This window comes from Entelurus aequoreus, linkage group LG15 (assembly GCF_033978785.1).
Source record: "Entelurus aequoreus isolate RoL-2023_Sb linkage group LG15, RoL_Eaeq_v1.1, whole genome shotgun sequence".
In the NCBI taxonomy this organism is placed as follows: Eukaryota; Metazoa; Chordata; class Actinopteri; order Syngnathiformes; family Syngnathidae; genus Entelurus; species Entelurus aequoreus.
The window spans coordinates 53,657,707-53,677,706 of NC_084745.1; the positions used below are offsets into that span (position 1 = coordinate 53,657,707).

General features: G+C 37.2%; 1 protein-coding gene across 3 annotated transcripts in view; it reads left to right on the top strand.

Moving 5' to 3' along the window:
- Nucleotides 1-3,082: 3,082 nt before the first annotated feature.
- The window catches only part of LOC133630512 (outer dynein arm-docking complex subunit 2-like), a 140,647-nt gene continuing 123,729 nt past the window's right edge, over nucleotides 3,083-20,000 (top strand). For 2 of the 3 annotated variants that reach the window (XM_062022125.1, XM_062022123.1), the window contains exons 1-5: nucleotides 3,280-3,780; nucleotides 7,228-7,493; nucleotides 10,114-10,274; nucleotides 13,521-13,704; nucleotides 16,262-16,368. In XM_062022125.1, coding sequence (XP_061878109.1) covers nucleotides 7,270-7,493; nucleotides 10,114-10,274; nucleotides 13,521-13,704; nucleotides 16,262-16,368 — 676 coding nt within the window. In that variant the 5' untranslated portion in view covers nucleotides 3,280-3,780; nucleotides 7,228-7,269. Of the gene's footprint in view, nucleotides 3,244-3,279; nucleotides 3,781-7,227; nucleotides 7,494-10,113; nucleotides 10,275-13,520; nucleotides 13,705-16,261; nucleotides 16,369-20,000 lie in introns of those variants that run through there. The other variant, XM_062022124.1, reaches the window with a different exon arrangement.

Consider the following 20,000-nt stretch of genomic DNA (forward strand, 5'->3'; position numbering starts at 1 on the left):
CTGATGACATCTATTAAACAAGACAAGAAGCAAGGAATTAAACAGAGACAGAATTCAATTTAGCTCATTGAGGAGAAACGTCTGGGCTGTAGTCTTTGTACAGTCTTCTACCACGCTCTGACGAAAGGTCGCACGCTTCCTCTTTTATTTGGACTTTCCCTGATTACATGGCAACAGCTGTTTCTAAAGGAAGGGGGGTCGTAAACAGCCGTTGATTACAAAACAGTTCAAAGAGAAAATGCCTCGAGGGGGGTCAGGTCCTGCTTCTTCTCCGCTTTGTAGATTTCGGGTCAAGACAAAATCTTCCTGTGGATTACAATAGATCAGAGAAACCGACACCTTCATGTCGCTTCCCATCCTACACAGTGGAGTTTTGCAAGCCTTTTGATTGGTAAGATCAAAGACAGCTTTTGTCCTCTCGCCGGCAGCACAAAGTTTTGTGATAACTTGGATACAATTATTCTGACAAGAATATGATCAGGCTAAATCAAGCGACTGCTCCGCTAGTGTTGGTAAAGCAATGTATTTCTTGTAAAGTGTATAAAAAGGAGTAGCTGGACAACTAAAATGGCAAAAAGCAAGCACTTTCATGTGGTATTGGACAGAAAGGAGGACGTTGTTGTTAAACATGCTTGAATTTTGATTAAGCATCTTTAACTTGTTAACAAAAAATAAATAAATCAATATAAATGTATATATATATATATATATGTATATATATATATAAAGTTGAACCTTGATTGATATATATATATATATATATATATATATATATATATATATATATATATATATATATATATATATATATATATATATATATATATATATATATATATATATATATCAAGGTTCAACTTTCAAGGTTCAACTTTATATATATATATATATATATATATATATATATATATATATATATATATATATATATATATATATAAAGTTGAACCTTGATATATATATATATATATATATATATATATATATATATATATATATATATATATATATATATATATATATATATATACATACATGAGGTAGATCCCCTCCACTTGGTCCGTTGAAAAGTAGCTGACTTGCAGAAAGTGTGGCCACTCCTGCTCTTTAAGAAGTAATACGGCCAAATGAAAAAAGAAGTTTCAAATGTGAGAATCCAGTTATAACGTCTGCCAACTTTCTGCAATCTTCTGGGAGAACACCAAAGTGGTCGTCTTCATAAAGTTCACCAACAGAAAAAGCACAACGGCGCCGCTGAAGCAGAGAAGCGAGTTGAAAAGGACAAACTGACGTAGCCAAGAAAGCATGTCACATTTAATTTTGCCCGTCATCCGCAATCCTTACGTGAGACAAGACCCACGTCTTTACTTGTTCTGTGCATTCTAATGAGTAAATAACTGCTAGCAAGAGGTGGATAACATGCAGGTAATTAAGGTTATAATTAGAAAAAATAGCCTCATGTTATATACATGCTGTGAGTATGTGTAACATGTAATACTTAGTTACGGCTGGGTTCATTTTTTCGTATCATTCGATCTCGATTAGATTTGATATCATTGTTTTCCCCTTTAAATCTGATCATGTGCAACACTGATGAGTTAATGAATCACCTACAAAATATAGTTTTGACGGTCTCAAATTGGAACAACATGCAATTCAACAGCCAGAATCACTGCAGTGCATCAATCTTATTACGTGCCATTTAAATGAAGGACTTAAGACATGTTTATTATGCTGAACTAAGAAAGCAAAGGACATGTTTGACTTTGTAACATATCCAGCGGCAGGGCAGGGGAGCTTTGTTTTTGTTTTTTGCTGAAGCAAGCAAACTTTTGCATTGTGTATTGGTCTGAGCTGTGATGCAGGACTTGGGCTTTAGGGGGCAGTAGCGTTTACCTGACAGTTCAGTCAGCGGTAGCGAAGAAGAGATGGAACACGTTTGGTTTTGATTGCGTGTTGGAATACATGGTTTAAAATTAGAGATGGCCGATATTATCGGCCGATAAATACTTTAAAATGTAATATCGGAAATTATCGGTATGTTTTTTTTTTTTTATTATCGGTATCGTTTTTTTTTATTTTATTTTTTTTTATTAAATCAACATAAAAAACACAAGATACACTTACAATTAGTGCACCAACCCAAAAAACCTCCCTCCCCCATTCACACAAAAGGGTTGTTTCTTTCTGTTATTAATATTCTGGTTCCTACATTATATATCAATATATATCAATACAGTCTGCAAGGGATACAGTCCGTAAGCACACATGCTGCTCCACTAATAGTACTAACCTTTAACAGTTAATTTTACTCATTTTCATTAATTACTAGTTTCTACGGAACTGTTTCTATATTGTTTTACTTTTTTTATTCAACAAAATGTTTTTAATTTATTTGTATTATTTTATTTTATTAATTTTTTTAAAAAGGACCTTATCTTCACCATACCCGGTTGTCCAAATTAGGCATAATGTGTTAATTCCACGACTGTATATATCGGTATCGGTTGATATCGGTATCGGTAATTAAAGAGTTGGACAATATCGGATATCGGCAAAAAGCCATTATCGGACGTCCCTATTTAAAATTATCAATTAAATGTTGGAAAATGATAAAAAGTACAAAAGCCCTTAAATTGATATATTTATTGAAAAAAATTAAAGTGATTTAATTAGCCCCTTTTTTGTCTTTTTAAATTTGATCACATTGTTTATTTTTAATGGTCTTATTTGCATTTCCTTTGATTTTCTTTCCTTGACATGTTGTGTTAAAGTCGTCATTTGCTCATCTTTATGTGTAAAATTGTTGAATATGTTGAAATTGCCTTGACTTTTATGTACATTGGAAATGTTTGTCCAATAAAAACAAAATGAAAAAAAAATCGTAACTTCCGGTTCCGATGAACATCTGTTTTTGGTTCGTTTTTCATTTTTGTTTAAAATTAAACCGTTTTGTATGTAGTTATTGCGTTTCAACACTGAATATGAAAAGTGTTTTATTTGTTGTATATAAAAATACAATTCAGATAAAACAAATCTTTTAAAAAAAACATTGGTTTCCATTAGCAAAGGATTGTGGGTAATCCTCGCTGCAGTCGCCATTTTGTGCGTTGGCATCTTTTACAGAAATTTGAAAGATATTGGCGATAAAGATCCGTATGAGATGGATAAAGACAAATGGACTACTGATTTGGAATCTTACCCTGATATAAGTTACCCGGCAACAACTATTTCGTGGACAAAGTAAGTGCCTATACGTAGGTTTCTGTTAGTGAAGGATTATGGGTAATCCTCGCGGCATTCGCCATTTTGTATGTCGTAAATGTGTTAATTCGCCGGACGTCATGGAAAGCTGCTTTCTAGAAGCTTCAGACACCATGTTTTGTACTATATATGTCGATAAAAGGCTAATTTCTGCTAAGTACATCACAAATGGTATAAAATGCCCTGTACCATATTTAAGTTAGCATGTATCCGCATTTGTTTGTATGGTTCTTTATACTATAACCGTTCTATCTTATGTGTTGCTTGTTTGGTGTACAATTTGGCGAAACGAACCAACAAAACCGACGTCGCCTTTTTTGTCGTGTCCTTGTTTGCGTGTCTTTTGTGTGTGTGACGCTGACGGCGGTAGTTTTTATGATGCGCGGCTATGCGAGGCATTACGACAATTGCCACACGCGGTAACCATGGCGACCAGACCAAAACAGGAAGTGTGCTGTCTTGATGAGGGGCTCCCAGCTACAGTGGAGAGACTGGCCGCCTCAGCTGCGTGTAAAGGTCAGTTGTTTTGTTTTTATGCATTTATACATCTCATGCAACGGGTAGCAGAACTTTGCAAAAGGTAACTGGAAGTTAACGTGACACAATTGCATGCATCTTGTCTGGCTGCATCGCAGCAACAAAAAAAGGGGGCCCAGTACTTCTCATATGTCACTGACAAACTCTCAGATTAATTTGTTTCATTTTATTCAGTTGAATACTTTAATAGTCTCCAATCGAAATTCTCATTGCCAGCAACTTTACAAGGATATGAATATAAATGTACTGCCTTTTTTTTTACATCATGGCCAGGGGACTACAGATGAAAACTAGCCTTCTGGCTGATTCTGGCTTTTTTAACCATGTGTTGTCATGTGTTTTTATGAAATTGCATTGTCCCCTTTGAAATAAACTAATCTAATCTAATGTAATTCACAGGGGAAATCAAGATTGAGGAATAAAACAATGTAGTAGGTACTAAAAATGACAGAATAAACTTAAGAGTACATGATAGTAGGGCTGGGCAATATGGCCTTTTATTAATATCTCCATATTTTTAGGCCATGTCACGATACACCATATATACACTACCGTTCAAAAGTTTGGGGTCACCCAAACAATTTTGTGGAATAGCCTTCATTTCTAAGAACAAGAATAGACTGTCGAGTTTCAGATGAAAGTTCTCTTTTTCTGGCCATTTTGAGCGTTTAATTGACCCCACAAATGTGATGCTCCAGAAAGTCAATCTGCTCAAAGGAAGGTCAGTTTTGTAGCTTCTGTAACGAGCTAAAGTGTTTTCAGATGTGTGAACATGATTGCACAAGGGTTTTCTAATCATCAATTAGCCTTCTGAGCCAATGAGCAAACACATTGTACCATTAGAACACTGGAGTGATAGTTTCTGGAAATGGGCCTCTATACACCTATGTAGATATTGCACCAAAAAGCAGACATTTGCAGCTAGAATAGTCATTTACCACATTAGCAATGTATAGAGTGTATTTCTTTCAAGTTAAGACTAGTTTAAAGTTATCTTCATTGAAAAGTACAGTGCTTTTCCTTCAAAAATAAGGACATTTCAATGTGACCCCAAACTTTTGAACGGTAGTGTATCTCGATATTTTGCCTTGAATTAACACTTGATGCATATAACACCAGTATGATGTGTCTACATTAAAACATTCTTCTTCATACTGCATTAATATATGCTCATTTTAAACTTTCATGCAGAGAGGGAAATCACAACTAAAAGTGTATTTATGAAACAGTTATTAAGCAGTGGCACAAACATTCATGTCATTTCCAAAACAGAAAGTGCGAGATTATCAGAGACATTTTAAAACAAGCTATTAGTGCACTTTTGTGCACGATGTCACTAAGATGACAAATCAAAACAACGCTAAATTAAAGTGTACTATTTGTACAGAACGCCACTACAATAGATTAAAACAAATAAAGAGTACTTTTGTGCATGATGTCACACAAGATATTTCAATAAGTGTCAAATAAAAATGAGCTGCATAATCGGAAATCAAATAGTGTATGTCCTTCGCTATGTGGTAGGTTCCTGCGGACGTTATCTCCTTCTGTTGTTGACTAGTTTTTTCATACAGTATTGATGTGGAAATGGTTGCTTGGGCATTTTGTGGGTGTGGCACCGACCGAGATGTTGACATGCGGAGTTTCAAGCACTCTTCATTCTCTAGCGGGTGACTTTTAAAATTATGCTACAAATTAGCAGTAATGCTACTTTTTGTAGCAACGCTTTTGCCGCATACTTGACATATTACGGTTGTCTGTTCAACATCTTCCTGCTTGAAGCCCCCTGTTGTTTTTCTTGGGAATTGATTATTCTTCTTTTATTTGTTACCAGATTCGCACCTTCTTTCTCTCGTATTACCGCTCCGCTAGCACCAGAGTTAACATCACCCATGCCGCTACCTCTCTGCTCGGCGAGGGCGTATGACGTTGCACACGTGACAGTATGTGACGTGTGCAAGAAGGTGCGCTTGTTTTATGTCTCTGTGAGAAGCAGAGACATGAAAGAGTGAGAAAAGCCTGTAGTGTAATGCCCGCAGCTAAAAGCAACTGCGTGAGAACGTGTACTCCAATATCGCCATATAGTCATTTTGTATATCGCACGGAGACAAATCTGCGATATGTCGAGTATATTCCATGTATCACCCAGCCCTAATGATAGCCATGACAGGCAAGGGTTGTGAAAAAGCTAAACCACACAAAAGAGAGGAAAATACAAAATAAAATTAAAAAAACAGTCCCTCTTTTATCGTGCAAAATGTCCACTAGACTAGTGTTTTTCAACCTTTTTTTGAGCCAAGACACTTTTTTTTTCATTCAAAAAATCCTGAGGCACAGCACAAGCAGAAATCATTAAAAATGAAACTCAGTAGTCGATAATGACGCAATTGTTGGATAGGAATTTAACCCTTAACTAACTATGCATCACTATAGCTCTTGTCTCAAAGTACTGTCACCACCTGTCACATCACCCCGTGACTTATTTGGAGTTTTTTGCTGTTTTCCTGTGTGGAGTGTTTTAGTTCTTTCCTATTTCGGTGGCGTTTCCTGTTTTGTTGGGATGTTTCTGTTGCAGTTTCAAGTCTTCCTTTGAGCGCTAATCTCCGCACCTGCTTTGTTTTCGCAATCAAGACTAAGTCGTGCGGACGCTATCCTCCTTTTTGGGGACATTGTTGATTGTCATGTCATGTACGGATGTACTTTGTTGACGCCGTCTCTGCTCCACAGTAAGTCTTTGCTGTCGTCCAGCATTCTGTTTTTGTTTACGTTGCAGCCAGTTCAGTTTTTAGTTTTGTTTTGCACAGCCGTGCCTAAGCTTCAATGCCTTTTCTTAGCGGCATTGAAGAATTGAGAGCGATACACCGAGTGAACCCTCTTGTTTGAAAGCGGCAGATAAAGACGACAAAAACACGGACATGGCAATTTATCGACGACGGCAAAATGCTGAAATACATTTTCATTCATCGTTTGATAAATGGATGTAGTGATTTTTTTCATTTTATTTTTTTTAACTTCATTTTTATTGACATCCAGCATCAGACATTCCTATCCATTACATCATATTTGCATCATATTTGCCCTAAATGTCAAAATATTATTTTTGTTTACATCCCAACAATGCCACCCCCCCCCAAAAAAAAAACAGCAAAAACAAAACAAAACAAAGTAATAATAATTTTAACAAATAAATAAATGTAAAAAAAAATTAAAATAATTTATTTTCTCAAATTAGTGAAAAAAGATTACTCCCTATATGTCTATAGTTTTTTTTCTATTTATTTACTATCTGTTTATATTATTTTTATTTTTATTTAGTGATTTTATTAGACCAGGACTATTAAATATGTGTGAGGTAAAAATGTCACTCAAACAGGATCCGGTCTCTACTCTGGGGTCAAATATGAGACACATGGTTTTGCATTGCAGTGCCGTGTCCTGTGTTGGTGAGCCAGAGACAAGTCCAGCACAATGGGGACATCACTGTCCAGGGCCGCCCAGTGGACCTCCACTGACTCTGATCACGGCAAGCTGGAGTCCACGCCGATGAACGAGAGCCTGCTGAACGAGATCCTTCGCTTTGTGGAGAACTTCAGCTCCAAGAACCCGCAGGAGGCGGAGCTCTTGTTCGAGGAGCCGCTCCAGTGGAGCAGCACTTTAGCCGCCTCGGATTTCACACCAGACTATGAAATCAGGTGGGTTTGACCAGCCTGAAGGATATGCTTGTCACTGTAGTCCTTTTGTATTGACCCTCAAAAGTAGTCGCGTAGATTGTTATCATGGTCAATATTCACATTTTCATCATTATTATTGGTATCATGGTCCATATTGACATTCATGATAACAGTAATGATGGACATTTCAATATTGACATGTTCATTATTATTATTATTATCATGTTCAATATTGACATGTTCATCATTATTATTGTTATCATGGTCAATATTGACATGTTCATCATTATTATTGTTATCATTGTCAATATTGACATGTTCATCATTATTATCATGAATGTGAATATTGACCAGGATAACAATAATAATGATGGAAATGTCAATATTGACAATGACAACAATAATAATGATGAACATGTCAATAGTGGCCATGATAACAATAATGATGAAAATGTCACTATTATATATCATGGTCGATGTTGACATTTTCATCATCATTATTGTTATCATGGTCAATATTGACATTTTCATTATTATTCTTATCATGGTCCGTATTGACATGTTCATCATTATTATAGGTATCATGGTCAAGTATTGACATTTTCATCATTATTATAGGTATCATGGTCAAGTATTGACATTTTCATCATTATTTTTGGTATGATGGTCAATATTGACATTTTCATCATTATTATTGTTATCATGGTCAATATTGACATTTTCATCATTATTATTGGTATCATGGTCAAGTATTGACATTTTCATCATTATTTTTGGTATCATGGTCAATATTGACATTTTCATCATTATTATTGTTATCATGGTCAATATTGACATTTTCATCATTATTGGTATCATGGTCAATATTGATATTTTCATCATTATTATTGTTATCATGGTCAATATTGACATTTTCATCATTATTATTGTTATCATGGTCAATTATTGACATTTTCATCATTATTTTTGGTATCATGGTCAATATTGACATTTTCATCATTATTATTATCATGGTCCATATTGACATGGTCATCATTATTATTGATATCATGGTCAAGTATTGACATTTTCATCATTATTATTGTTATCATGGTCCATATTGACATGTTCATCATTATTATTGATATCATGGTCAATATTGACATTTTCATCATTATTATTGTTATCATGGTCAATATTGACATGTTCATCATTATTATTGTTGTCATGGTCAATATTGATATTTTCATCATTATTATTGTTATCATGGTCAATATTGACATTTTCATCATTATTATTGTTATCATGGTCAATATTGACATGTTCATCATTATTATTGTTATCATGGTCAATATTGACATTTTCATCATTATTATTGTTATCATGATCAATATTGACATTTTCATCATTATTATTGTTATCATGGTCAATATTGACATTTTCATCATTATTATTGTTATCATGGTCAATTATTGACATTTTCATCATTATCATGAATGTCAATATGGACCATGACACCACTAATAATGATGAAAATGTCAATATTGACCATGATAACAACAACAATAATAATAATGAACATGTCAATATTGACCATGACACCACTAATAATGATAAAAATGTAAATATTGACCATGATAACAACAATAATAATAATGAACATGTCAATATTGACCACGACACCACTAATAATGATGGAAATGTCAATATTGACCATGATAACAACAATAATAATAATGAACATGTCAATATTGACCATTAAAAAAAATAATGATGAAAATGTCAATATTGACCATGATAACAATAATAATGAAGAACATGTCAATATTGACCATGACAACCATAATAATGATGAACATGTCACTATTATATATTGACATTTTGTTCAATATTGACATGTTCATCATTATTATTGTTATCGGCAATATTGACATTTTCATCAATATTATCATGAATGTCAATATTGACCATGACACCACCAATAATGATGAAAATGTCAATTTTCATCATTATTGTTATCATGACCATGACAACAATAATGATGAAAATGTCAATATTGAACATGATAACAATAATAATTATGAACTTGTCAATATTGAACATGATAACAATAATGATGAACATGTCAATATTAATCATGATAACAATAATATTGATGAACATGTCAATATTGACCATGATAACAACAATAATGATGAACATGTCAATATTGACCATGATAACGATGATGAAAATATCAGCAGGCAAGTTACACTAATAGCTAAGCTAACCTCGCCTGAAACAACAAGAAATAAGTGCACATTAAACTTAAAGAAATGTAGATGGAACCACATCACATCAGGATGCAGTTACCAGGAAATCACCAAGCAGATCAGGGGTATCCAAACCCTGGCACAACAAGCCGCAGGTCATGAAAACAAAACATTCCTTGTGGAAGGATATAGGTTTTCAAAACATTCCTAATGATCCTACAAGTGTAAGAAGAAGTTAACTCACGTTAACATACACACAATATACTTAAATTTAGCAGGGTTTTCCCGAGATACGCTGTAGTCTTTTTGTATTCACCCTCAAAAGTAGTTGCTTAGCATGATTGACGCTGAGGGAAAACGTATCCTGTCATGAAACGTGTTCCTAAAATGTGCCGTCTGTGTGTCCTCAGAGAGGAGGGCGTTGTAGAGTCGCGAGAAAAAGACGAGGAGGGACGCCCACTCCTGCTCTTCTCTCCCCCGACTGTTTGTGTCCGCAACTTCCGCCAACTCTCCAAACTGCTCGGTCTGGCAAATGAGAAGAAACTGCTGGAAGTTCAGGCATGTGTTGAAGGTAAGTGCAAGGAGGGGTTGAATGCACCACTACAAAACATACAATACATTTATACATACATTATTCCTCTTTTTACCCTAAATATTTTTACATTTGAACCCAACAAATGGTTTCTGTTTGTTAAATAGCAACACAGCTCAAAAAGTTATGGGCGGATTTCGATCAAACGTTCAGGAAGTGTCAGAAATGGGATACCGTATTTCCTTGAATAGCCGCAGGGGCGTTAATTAATTTAAAACCTCCTGCGTTTACCGGAAACCGGCGGGATGGCCGTGCATGCGGTAATTATTTTAAAACCTCTTCTCACTCCGGCGTTTACCAAAAGGAATCCATAAAATGTAGGCGTGCGCTTTGAGTGTGATGTAAGCATACCATCATGAAAAGCACATTTAATTAAAAAAAACGTTATTATGGTCTTACCTGTACTTATAAATGGAGTCCATTTGCAGCTCCTTCTGACCAAAAGCATCGATAACTTGTTTATAGAAGTCTTCCTTATTTTCTTTCTTCAGTTTTAAAAGTCTCTGTTTCGATGGAGATATTCCTTTAATTATTACCTCCTGCTTCCATTGAAAGTCCAGTTTAGAAAACTGTTTTATTTTAGATACCGGTATGTAATCCTCCATGTTAAAAGTTCAGGCAGAGGAAAAAAAAAAAAATCTCTTGCTGCGTGTGTTCACTTCTTCTGCAGTACCGGAAGTCGCAAGAAGGATCACTAGCGCGGCAGCGCCCTCTACCACCAGGAGGCGGGAGTCATTTAATGACTTATACAGTATTTCACACACGCAGCTACGGTATATTAATAAAACATAGCTGCTTACTGTTCTCTTTAGCATACTGTACCGGTATTCAATAGCTTGGACCTTAAATCCTACTGAAAAGCTCTTTATCTTTTTTCCTCTGTGCGATTGTAAACTACTGAAAGCAGCTTCCTCCATTTTGAAAATGAGGACAGGTAAAGCGTCACTCGTGACATAACGAATTTGACCCGGTGGAAGTTCTAGCCATATGCTAAATATTTTGCGAAACGAGTTTGACCCGGCGAAAATTATAGACATGCGATAATAAAATTAATATTTTGCGAAACGAATTTGATCCAGCTTCAATAACAAACCGGCGATAAGGCCAAGCATGCGTTAATTATTTTGAGAAACGAGTTTGACCCGGCAGTAATTCTAGACGTGCGAATACTATATTCCCTGCGCCAATTCAAAGGAAATACGGTAATTGGTTAGATTTCAGGGGTGATTCCGATCATTTCTATGCTAGTGAAAGAGACAAGCGGTAGAAAATGGATGTATGGATGGGCCCACATCCACCCAACAGAGACAAACCAAGGAGATGACTGACAAGAGGGTTCCCTCTTTGTTTATTCCCAACATACTGTAGCTCCGAAAATGATGAGTGGATTTTGATGAAGGAAAGGTCAGAGATGGGATAAGAAACAAGATAATAGTTTTTTACTCAATATGACCGTAATGTTCTGAGAATCCTGAGACAATGCGGTTGAAGCAATAGAACATTTCTTCAAGTAGAACTCCTCATTTTGGCTAACTTCTGACTCCACGACCAGGCTAACTTCTGACTCCACGACCAGGCTAACTTCTGACACCACGACCAGGCTAACTTCTGACACCACGACCAGGCTAACTTCTGACACCACGACCAGGCTAACTTCTGACTCCACGACCAGGCTAACTTCTGACTCCACGACCAGGCTAACTTCTGACTCCACGACCAGGCTAACTTCTGACACCACTACCAGGCTAACTTCTGACTCCACGACCAGGCTAACTTCTGACTCCACGACCAGGCTAACTTCTGACTCCACGACCAGGCTAACTTCTGACACCACGACCAGGCTAACTTCTGACTCCACGACCAGGCTAACTTCTGACTCCACGACCAGGCTAACTTCTGACTCCACGACCAGGCTAACTTCTGACACCACTACCTGGCTAACTTCTGACACCACTACCTGGCTAACTTCTGACTCCACTACCTGGCTAACTTCTGACACCACTACCTGGCTAACTTCTGACACCACTACCTGGCTAACTTCTGACTCCACTACCTGGCTAACTTCTGACTCCACGACCAGGCTAACTTCTGACTCCACGACCAGGCTAACTTCTGACTCCACGACCAGGCTAACTTCTGACTCCACGACCAGGCTAACTTCTGACTCCACGACCAGGTTAACTTCTGACTCCACGACCAGGCTAACTTCTGACTCCACGACCAGGCTAACTTCTGACTCCACGACCAGGCTAACTTCTGACTCCACGACCAGGCTAACTTCTGACTCCACGACCAGGCTAACTTCTGACTCCACGACCAGGCTAACTTCTGACACCACTACCAGGCTAACTTCTGACTCCACGACCAGGCTAACTTCTGACTCCACGACCAGGCTAACTTCTGACTCCACGACCAGGCTAACTTCTGACACCACGACCAGGCTAACTTCTGACACCACGACCAGGCTAACTTCTGACTCCACGACCAGGCTAACTTCTGACTCCACGACCAGGCTAACTTCTGACTCCACGACCAGGCTAACTTCTGACTCCACGACCAGGCTAACTTCTGACACCACTACCTGGCTAACTTCTGACACCACTACCTGGCTAACTTCTGACTCCACTACCTGGCTAACTTCTGACACCACTACCTGGCTAACTTCTGACACCACTACCTGGCTAACTTCTGACACCACTACCTGGCTAACTTCTGACACCACTACCTGGCTAACTTCTGACTCCACTACCTGGCTAACTTCTGACTCCACGACCAGGCTATCTTCTGCCTCCACTACCAGGCTAACTTCTGACTCCACTACCAGGCTAACTTCTGACTCCACTACCTGGCTAACTTCTGACTCCACGACCAGGCTAACTTCTGACTCCACGACCAGGCTAACTTCTGCCACCACGACCAGGCTAACTTCTGACTCCACGACCAGGCTAACTTCTGACTCCACGACCAGGCTAACTTCTGACTCCACGACCAGGCTAACTTCTGACTCCACGACCAGGCTAACTTCTGCCTCCACTACCAGGCTAACTTCTGCCTCCACTACCAGGCTAACTTCTTCCTCCACTACCAGGCTAACTTCTGGTAGCCTGGTAGTCACATTTTTTTATACATATTTTGTGCAATACCCCCCTCCACTTGCTTTTTTAACATCTTGGTGAAGATTGTTCCACAATCCAAACATGTGGCTCATTCTCTCTCCATGCTCAGACAACAGAAGTCCTCTGGTGAAGATTCTCGGTCCCAGCCTGGCCAACATCCAGAAGATTGGAAAGAGCGACAAAGATAAGGAGCAACAACAGAGCAGCGAGCCAGAGGCCAAAATGAAGCTGGTCCGCCTTCTCCAAAGTGCGGACAAGCACATCCTCCGCAAGTTCATGAAGGAGATATCAGAGTGAGTCTTCTTGTTTGCCTCATATTCAGTCCAACCATCTAAAACACAGGTGTCAGACTCAAGGCCCGGGGGCCAGATCTGGCCCGCCACATCAATTTGCGAATGCGTGGAAATAATATGTGTAAATAATGCACCTAATCTTAAAGGCCTACTGAAATGTTTTTTTTTTATTTAAACGGGAATAGCAGATCCATTCTATGTGTCATACTTGATCATTTCGCGATATTGCCATATTTTTGCTGAAAGGATTTAATAGAGAAAATCGACGATAAAGTTCGCAACTTTTGCTCGCTGATAAAAAAAAAAGCCTTGCCTGTAGCGGAAGTAGCGTGACGTCACAGGAGCTAGTATTCCTCACAATTCCCCGTTGTTTACAATGGAGCGAGAGAGATTCGGACCGAGAAAGTGATGATTACCCCATTAATTTGAGCGAGGATGAAAGATTCGTAGATGAGGAACGTTACAGTGAAGGACTTGAGAGACAGTGATGGACGTATCTTTTTTCGCTCTGACCGTAACTTAGGTACAAGCTGGCTCATTGGATTCCACACTCTCCTTTTTCTATTGTGGATCACGGATTTGTATTTTAAACCACCTGGGATACTATATCCTCTTGAAAATGAGAGTCGAGAACGCAAAATGGACATTCAGTGCCTTTTATCTCCACGACAATACATCAGCGAAATGCTTTAGCTACGAGCTAACGTGATAGCATCGTGCTTTAACTGCATATAGAAACAAAAAAATAAAGGATAGAAGGAAGGATAGATAGAAAATCAACAATACTATTAAACCGTGGACATGTAAATACACGGTTAATGCTTTCCAGGCTGGCGAAGGTTAACAATGCTGTGCTAACGACGCCATTGAAGCTAACTTAGCAACGGGACCTCACAGAGCTATGCTAAAAACATTAGCTCTCCACCTACGCCAGCCAGCCCTCATCTACTCATCAACACCCGTGCTCACCTGCGTTCCAGCGATCGGCAGAAGGACGAAGGACTTCACCCGATGCGTTTGGCGGCCCGGAGACGTAGGAAGTCAAGGTGAGGTCGGCGGCTAGCGCGGCTAGCGCTCCAACAAAGTCCTCCTGGTTGTGTTGCTGTAGTCCGCTGCTAATACACCGATCCCACCTACAACCGTCTTCTTTGCAGCCTTCATTTTTCATTAAACAAATTGCAAAAGATGTCCAGAATACTGTGGAATTATGAAATGAAAACAGAGCTTTTTGTATAGGATTCTACGGGGTACCATAACTTCCGTTACTCTGACTTCGTCACGCGCATACGTCATCATACCGCGACGTTTCAGCCGGATATTTCCCGGGAAGTTTTAAAATGTCACTTTATAAGTTAACCCGGCCGTATTGGCATGTGTTGCAATGTTAAGATTTCATCATTGATATATAAACTATCAGACTGCGTGGTCGGTAGTAGTAGGTTTCAGTAGGCCTTTAATGTCTTACACAAATAAATGTACTGCGTAAAATTACATACATGTACACTTTAATCATCTCTAATAATAAAACAAAATATTATTGTGACAGTCCTTCACTGTCGTGCGGGTTCCATGGACCACCAAGAATTGACATCACTGCGAGCAGATTTGACTTTCTTTATTTTTCAATAGTGACGCAATCTCTGGTCGGGTCGCTTTTCAGCTCCTTCCTCTTCCTGCTCACTCTTCGGTCCACTTTTCAGCTTTCCGCGTCTGTGTCTTCCTTTGGCTCTCTCCGTCTCTTGCGCTCTGCTTCTGCTTCTCCAACTCTCTCCCCGACGTTCACGGCTGCCGCCCTTTTATATAGTGCGAGAGGATCATTTAATTGTGCCCAGCGGGCCGACCCACGCACCTGATATTTGCGGCGTCACGCCCCCTCGCCGCCATCTTGGAGAGGGCTCCGGTGTGCCCTGCCTCGCTGTCGGACTGCCGGCTCCGCCTCTCCACGATCATATTATACATTTCAAAACAATGTTAATGTTCAAACAAAGATAAATACCTAAATATCTACTTGACTTATGATTTTAAAGCAAGTAATCCAACAAACTTCATGTAAAAATTTGACAGTAGACATTTTTTACAGTAAAATCCACTTTCAATATAGACTAATAATACACTATGAAACACAACAACCGTAATTTTACAGTATAAAAAAACTTGCATTAATTGTTACGTGAAAATAACAGCTGTACTGTTTTTTCATTCCATTTAATTGAATTCCATGTTTTTATTTTATTTTATATGCTGTAAAAAAACAACCTGAATATATTGCGGTCAAAATGTGGCGACTTGAGCTGCCAGTTTTATACAGTACAATCTAAAGATTTTGTTTTGTACAGCGTACATAAAAAACACATAATTATACACGTCTTATATATACACATTTATATTTATACTGTATATTATTGTCTGTTAAAAGCGGCCCTCTGAGGGCAAGCATAACTGATGTGGCGAGTTTGACACGCCTGATCTAAAACGACACTATAATGAGTAAGAAAACACAACAAAACATGTAAACGGATGTGAGACCTTATTGTTGTTGTCTTCTATATTTTTTCAGGAAGGTGGATCTTAATCCCACTGCTGTGAAGAAAGAAGTGGAGTATTTAAAGAATGTTTGCAGTACTGGGGAGAATAAGGTGTTGAAGTTGGTTCGATACACATCAGGTTTGAATCCTACTCATATTTCACTGGCTCAGGATCGATATTAAAACTAATGCTAAAAAAGGAGCATGAAATTAAATACGTTTATTTCGGTCATATAATCAACCATCAACCATTTTGTGTGATCAGTTTAACAGTACAGATTAGACATATTTAACAATCGTACGCATACACACACAAAAAGAAAAGAAAGGGATAGGCTGAAGCCAAAGCTTATATTTGCCTATCCTATACCTTCACTGAAAATTACATTGCCTGGAACATCAACGTAAAAAAAATCAATGGGATGAAAGTAGAGATGTCCGATAATATCGGACAGCCGATATTATGGGCTTTAAAATGTGATCTCGGAAATTATCGGTATCTGTTTCAAAAAGTAAAATGCAGTGTTTCCCACACATTCATTTATTTGTGGCGGCCCGCCACGAAAGAATTACGTCCGCCACAAATAAAAAAATAAAAAATATATATTTATTGATTGATTTATTTTTTTTGTCCTGTCCAGCTTCTCAGGCAAATCATATAGTTCAGGGGTCACCAACGCGACGCCCGCGGGCACCAGGTAGCCCGTAAGGACCAGATGAGTCGCCCGCTGGTCTGTTCTAAAAATAGCAGCACTTACCAGTGAGCTGCCTCTATTTTTTTAAATTGTATTTATTTACTAGAAAGCTGGTCTCGCTTTGCCCGACATTTTTAATACTAAGAGAGACAAAACTCAAATAGAATTTGAAAATCCAAGAAAATATTTGAAAGACCTGGTCTTCACTTGTTTAAATAAATTCATTAATTGTTTTACTTTGCTTCTTATAACTTTCGGAAAGACAATTTTAGAGAAAAAATACAACCTTAAAAATGATTTTAGGATTTTTAAACACATATACCTTTTTACCTTCTAAATTCCTTCCTCTTCTTTCCTGACAATTTAAATCAATGTTCAAGTAAAAAAAAATTTTTATTGTAAAGAATAATAAATACATTTTAATTTAATTCTTCATTTTAGCTTCTGTTTTTTCGACGAAGAATATTTGTGAAATATTTCTTCAAACCTATTATGATTAAAATTCAAAAAAATTATTCTGACAAATCTAGAAAATCTGTAGAATGTAATTTAAATCTTATTTCAAAGTCTTTTGAGTTTCTTTTACAATTTTTGTTCTGGAAAATCTAGAAGAAATGATGATTTGTCTTTGTTAGAAATATAGCTTGCTCCAATTTGTTATATGTTCTAACAAAGTGTAGATTGGATTTTAACCTATTTAAAACATGTTATCAAAATTCTAAAATTAATCTTAATCAGTAAAAATGACTAATGATGTTCCATAAAAAGATTCGAATTAGCTAGTTTTTCTCTTCTTTTTTTCGGTTGAATTTTGAATTTTAAAGAGTCGAAATTGAAAATAAACTATGTTTCAAAATGTAATTGTCATTTTTTTCGTGTTTTCTCCTCTTTTAAACCCTTCAATTAAGTGTAAATATCATTAATTATTAATAATAACATAGAGTTAAAGGTAAATTGAGCAAATTGGCTATTTCTGGCAATTTATTTAAGTGTGTATCAAACTGGTAGCCCTTCGCATTAATCACTACCCAAGAAGTAGCTCTTGCTTTCAAAAAGGTTGGTGACCCCTGATATAGTTGATATAGATGCCCATATCGGCTGTTCAGATTTACTTGACAAAAGAGAAGTGTAGGATACTTCTCTTGTTGCCTTATTTGTATTTGACTTTATTAAATGTATTTATATTAGAAACACAACATGTGTATATAACAAAGGGTGCAAAGTCTGCAGGCAGTAGGAAACACATGGTTAAGTGTAGGGAGTAAAACTGATGGCAGTCTAAAGTTCAAGATTTTCGGAGCTCTTTGTTCAGTGGATCAGATGTTTGATGAAGCTCTGTGTCTATCTACCACCACTACTGTTTTCTGTTTATTTGTTACTGACTGTGGCAGGACACCTCTGCCTCTGTTTCACTTTATGTTGCTGGTAAATAATATGCTTGTAGTAGTAGTAGGCTAAAGTTAAATTATTTAGTATGCACTAATTAAAGGGGCAGAGCTTTAAGAGACATTTTAGCTTTTATATTTTATAAGATATATTTTTTGTAAGAACCACAATTAATAAATATATTTCAGTGAATAACTTATTGTTCAAATCTGTATATAAATATGTACATAAAGTGTTGTAATTATATTGTAAAATGGATGAATGGATGGATGGACGTTTAAAACAAAACTGTTATTATTATTTAGTAAGTATACATTTTTTGAGCCTTTTTAGAGAAAATCAAATGATTGTAGTAAATTATGCAAATTACTCGATGATGTCATGGTGACCACGCCCATAGCCACGCCCCCACCACCACAGGTATCTTGGCAGTTTATGGGAAACACTGAAATGTATGACTTTTTAAAACGCGGCTGTGTACGCGGACGTAGGGAGAAGTACAGAGCGCCAATAAACCTTAAAGGCACTGCCTGTGTGTGCATGTCCCACATTCCAAACTGCTGTTTTGAGGCATGTTAAAAAAAAAAAATGCACTTCGTGACTTCAATAATAACAAATATGGCAGTGCCATGTTGGCATTTTTTTCCCACAACTTGAGTAGATTTATTTTGGAAAACCTTGTTACATTGTTTAATGCATCCAACGGGGCATCACAACAAAATGAGGCATAATAATGTGTTAATTCCACGACTGTATATATCGGTATCGGTTGATATCGGAATCGGTAATTAAGAGTTGGACAATATCGGAATATCGGCAAAAAAGCCATTATCGGACATCTCTAGATGGAAGTAATTGTTACTATATTTTATAATTTTCAATTATTTCACCTTTCAAGGTTTTCTTAAACCTTAACAAAGAACTACATGTCTTCAACTCCTAACTGAGCTTCTTCCACCATTTAACTCCTAAAACTGAAATATATATTTTATATTCCTTCTTACTTTACCTATTTCAAAAATCTATACCTCCCCTAAATGACAGTTTTCTCCTCTTAATTGAAATAACCTAAGAATGCAAGCTGGAAGGCTGTTGTTCTTTACTCCAAACATCATTTCCATTGCTTTTAAAAACACAATATCAGAACATTTTAACACATTACAACTGATTAAAAAAAATGGATTGGTATGTTCATCAATCAATCAATCAATCAATGTGTGTGAGATTTGTGTTGACTTTGTCAGTCATCAGTCAGGATATTTCTGGATATTTGTCGATTACGTTCAAGCAGAGTCAAACTCTCCAAAAACCCATCTAATTTTAATTATGGTCCCGTCTGCTAAATTGAGCACAAGTTGCAACTTCTATTAGCTCACCAAAGTTATTACTAACATACCTTTTCTGTAATTAGGGTCCGCATGTACCCTGTATAAAGGACTCCCACAGGGAGTCCTTTATACAGGGACAAAGGACACTATTGAAATTGTAAGGTTTATTATTATTATTATTATTATTATTATTATTATTATACCGGCCGCCTCTTCGAGCTGCAATTTGACCCACTTAACATGCTTCAAAACTCACCATATTTGACACACACATCAGGACCTGCGAAAATTGGCATCTAATAAAAAAAACAACAACCCCAAAACTCAAAATTGCGCTCTAGCGCCCCCTAGCAAAAAACAAA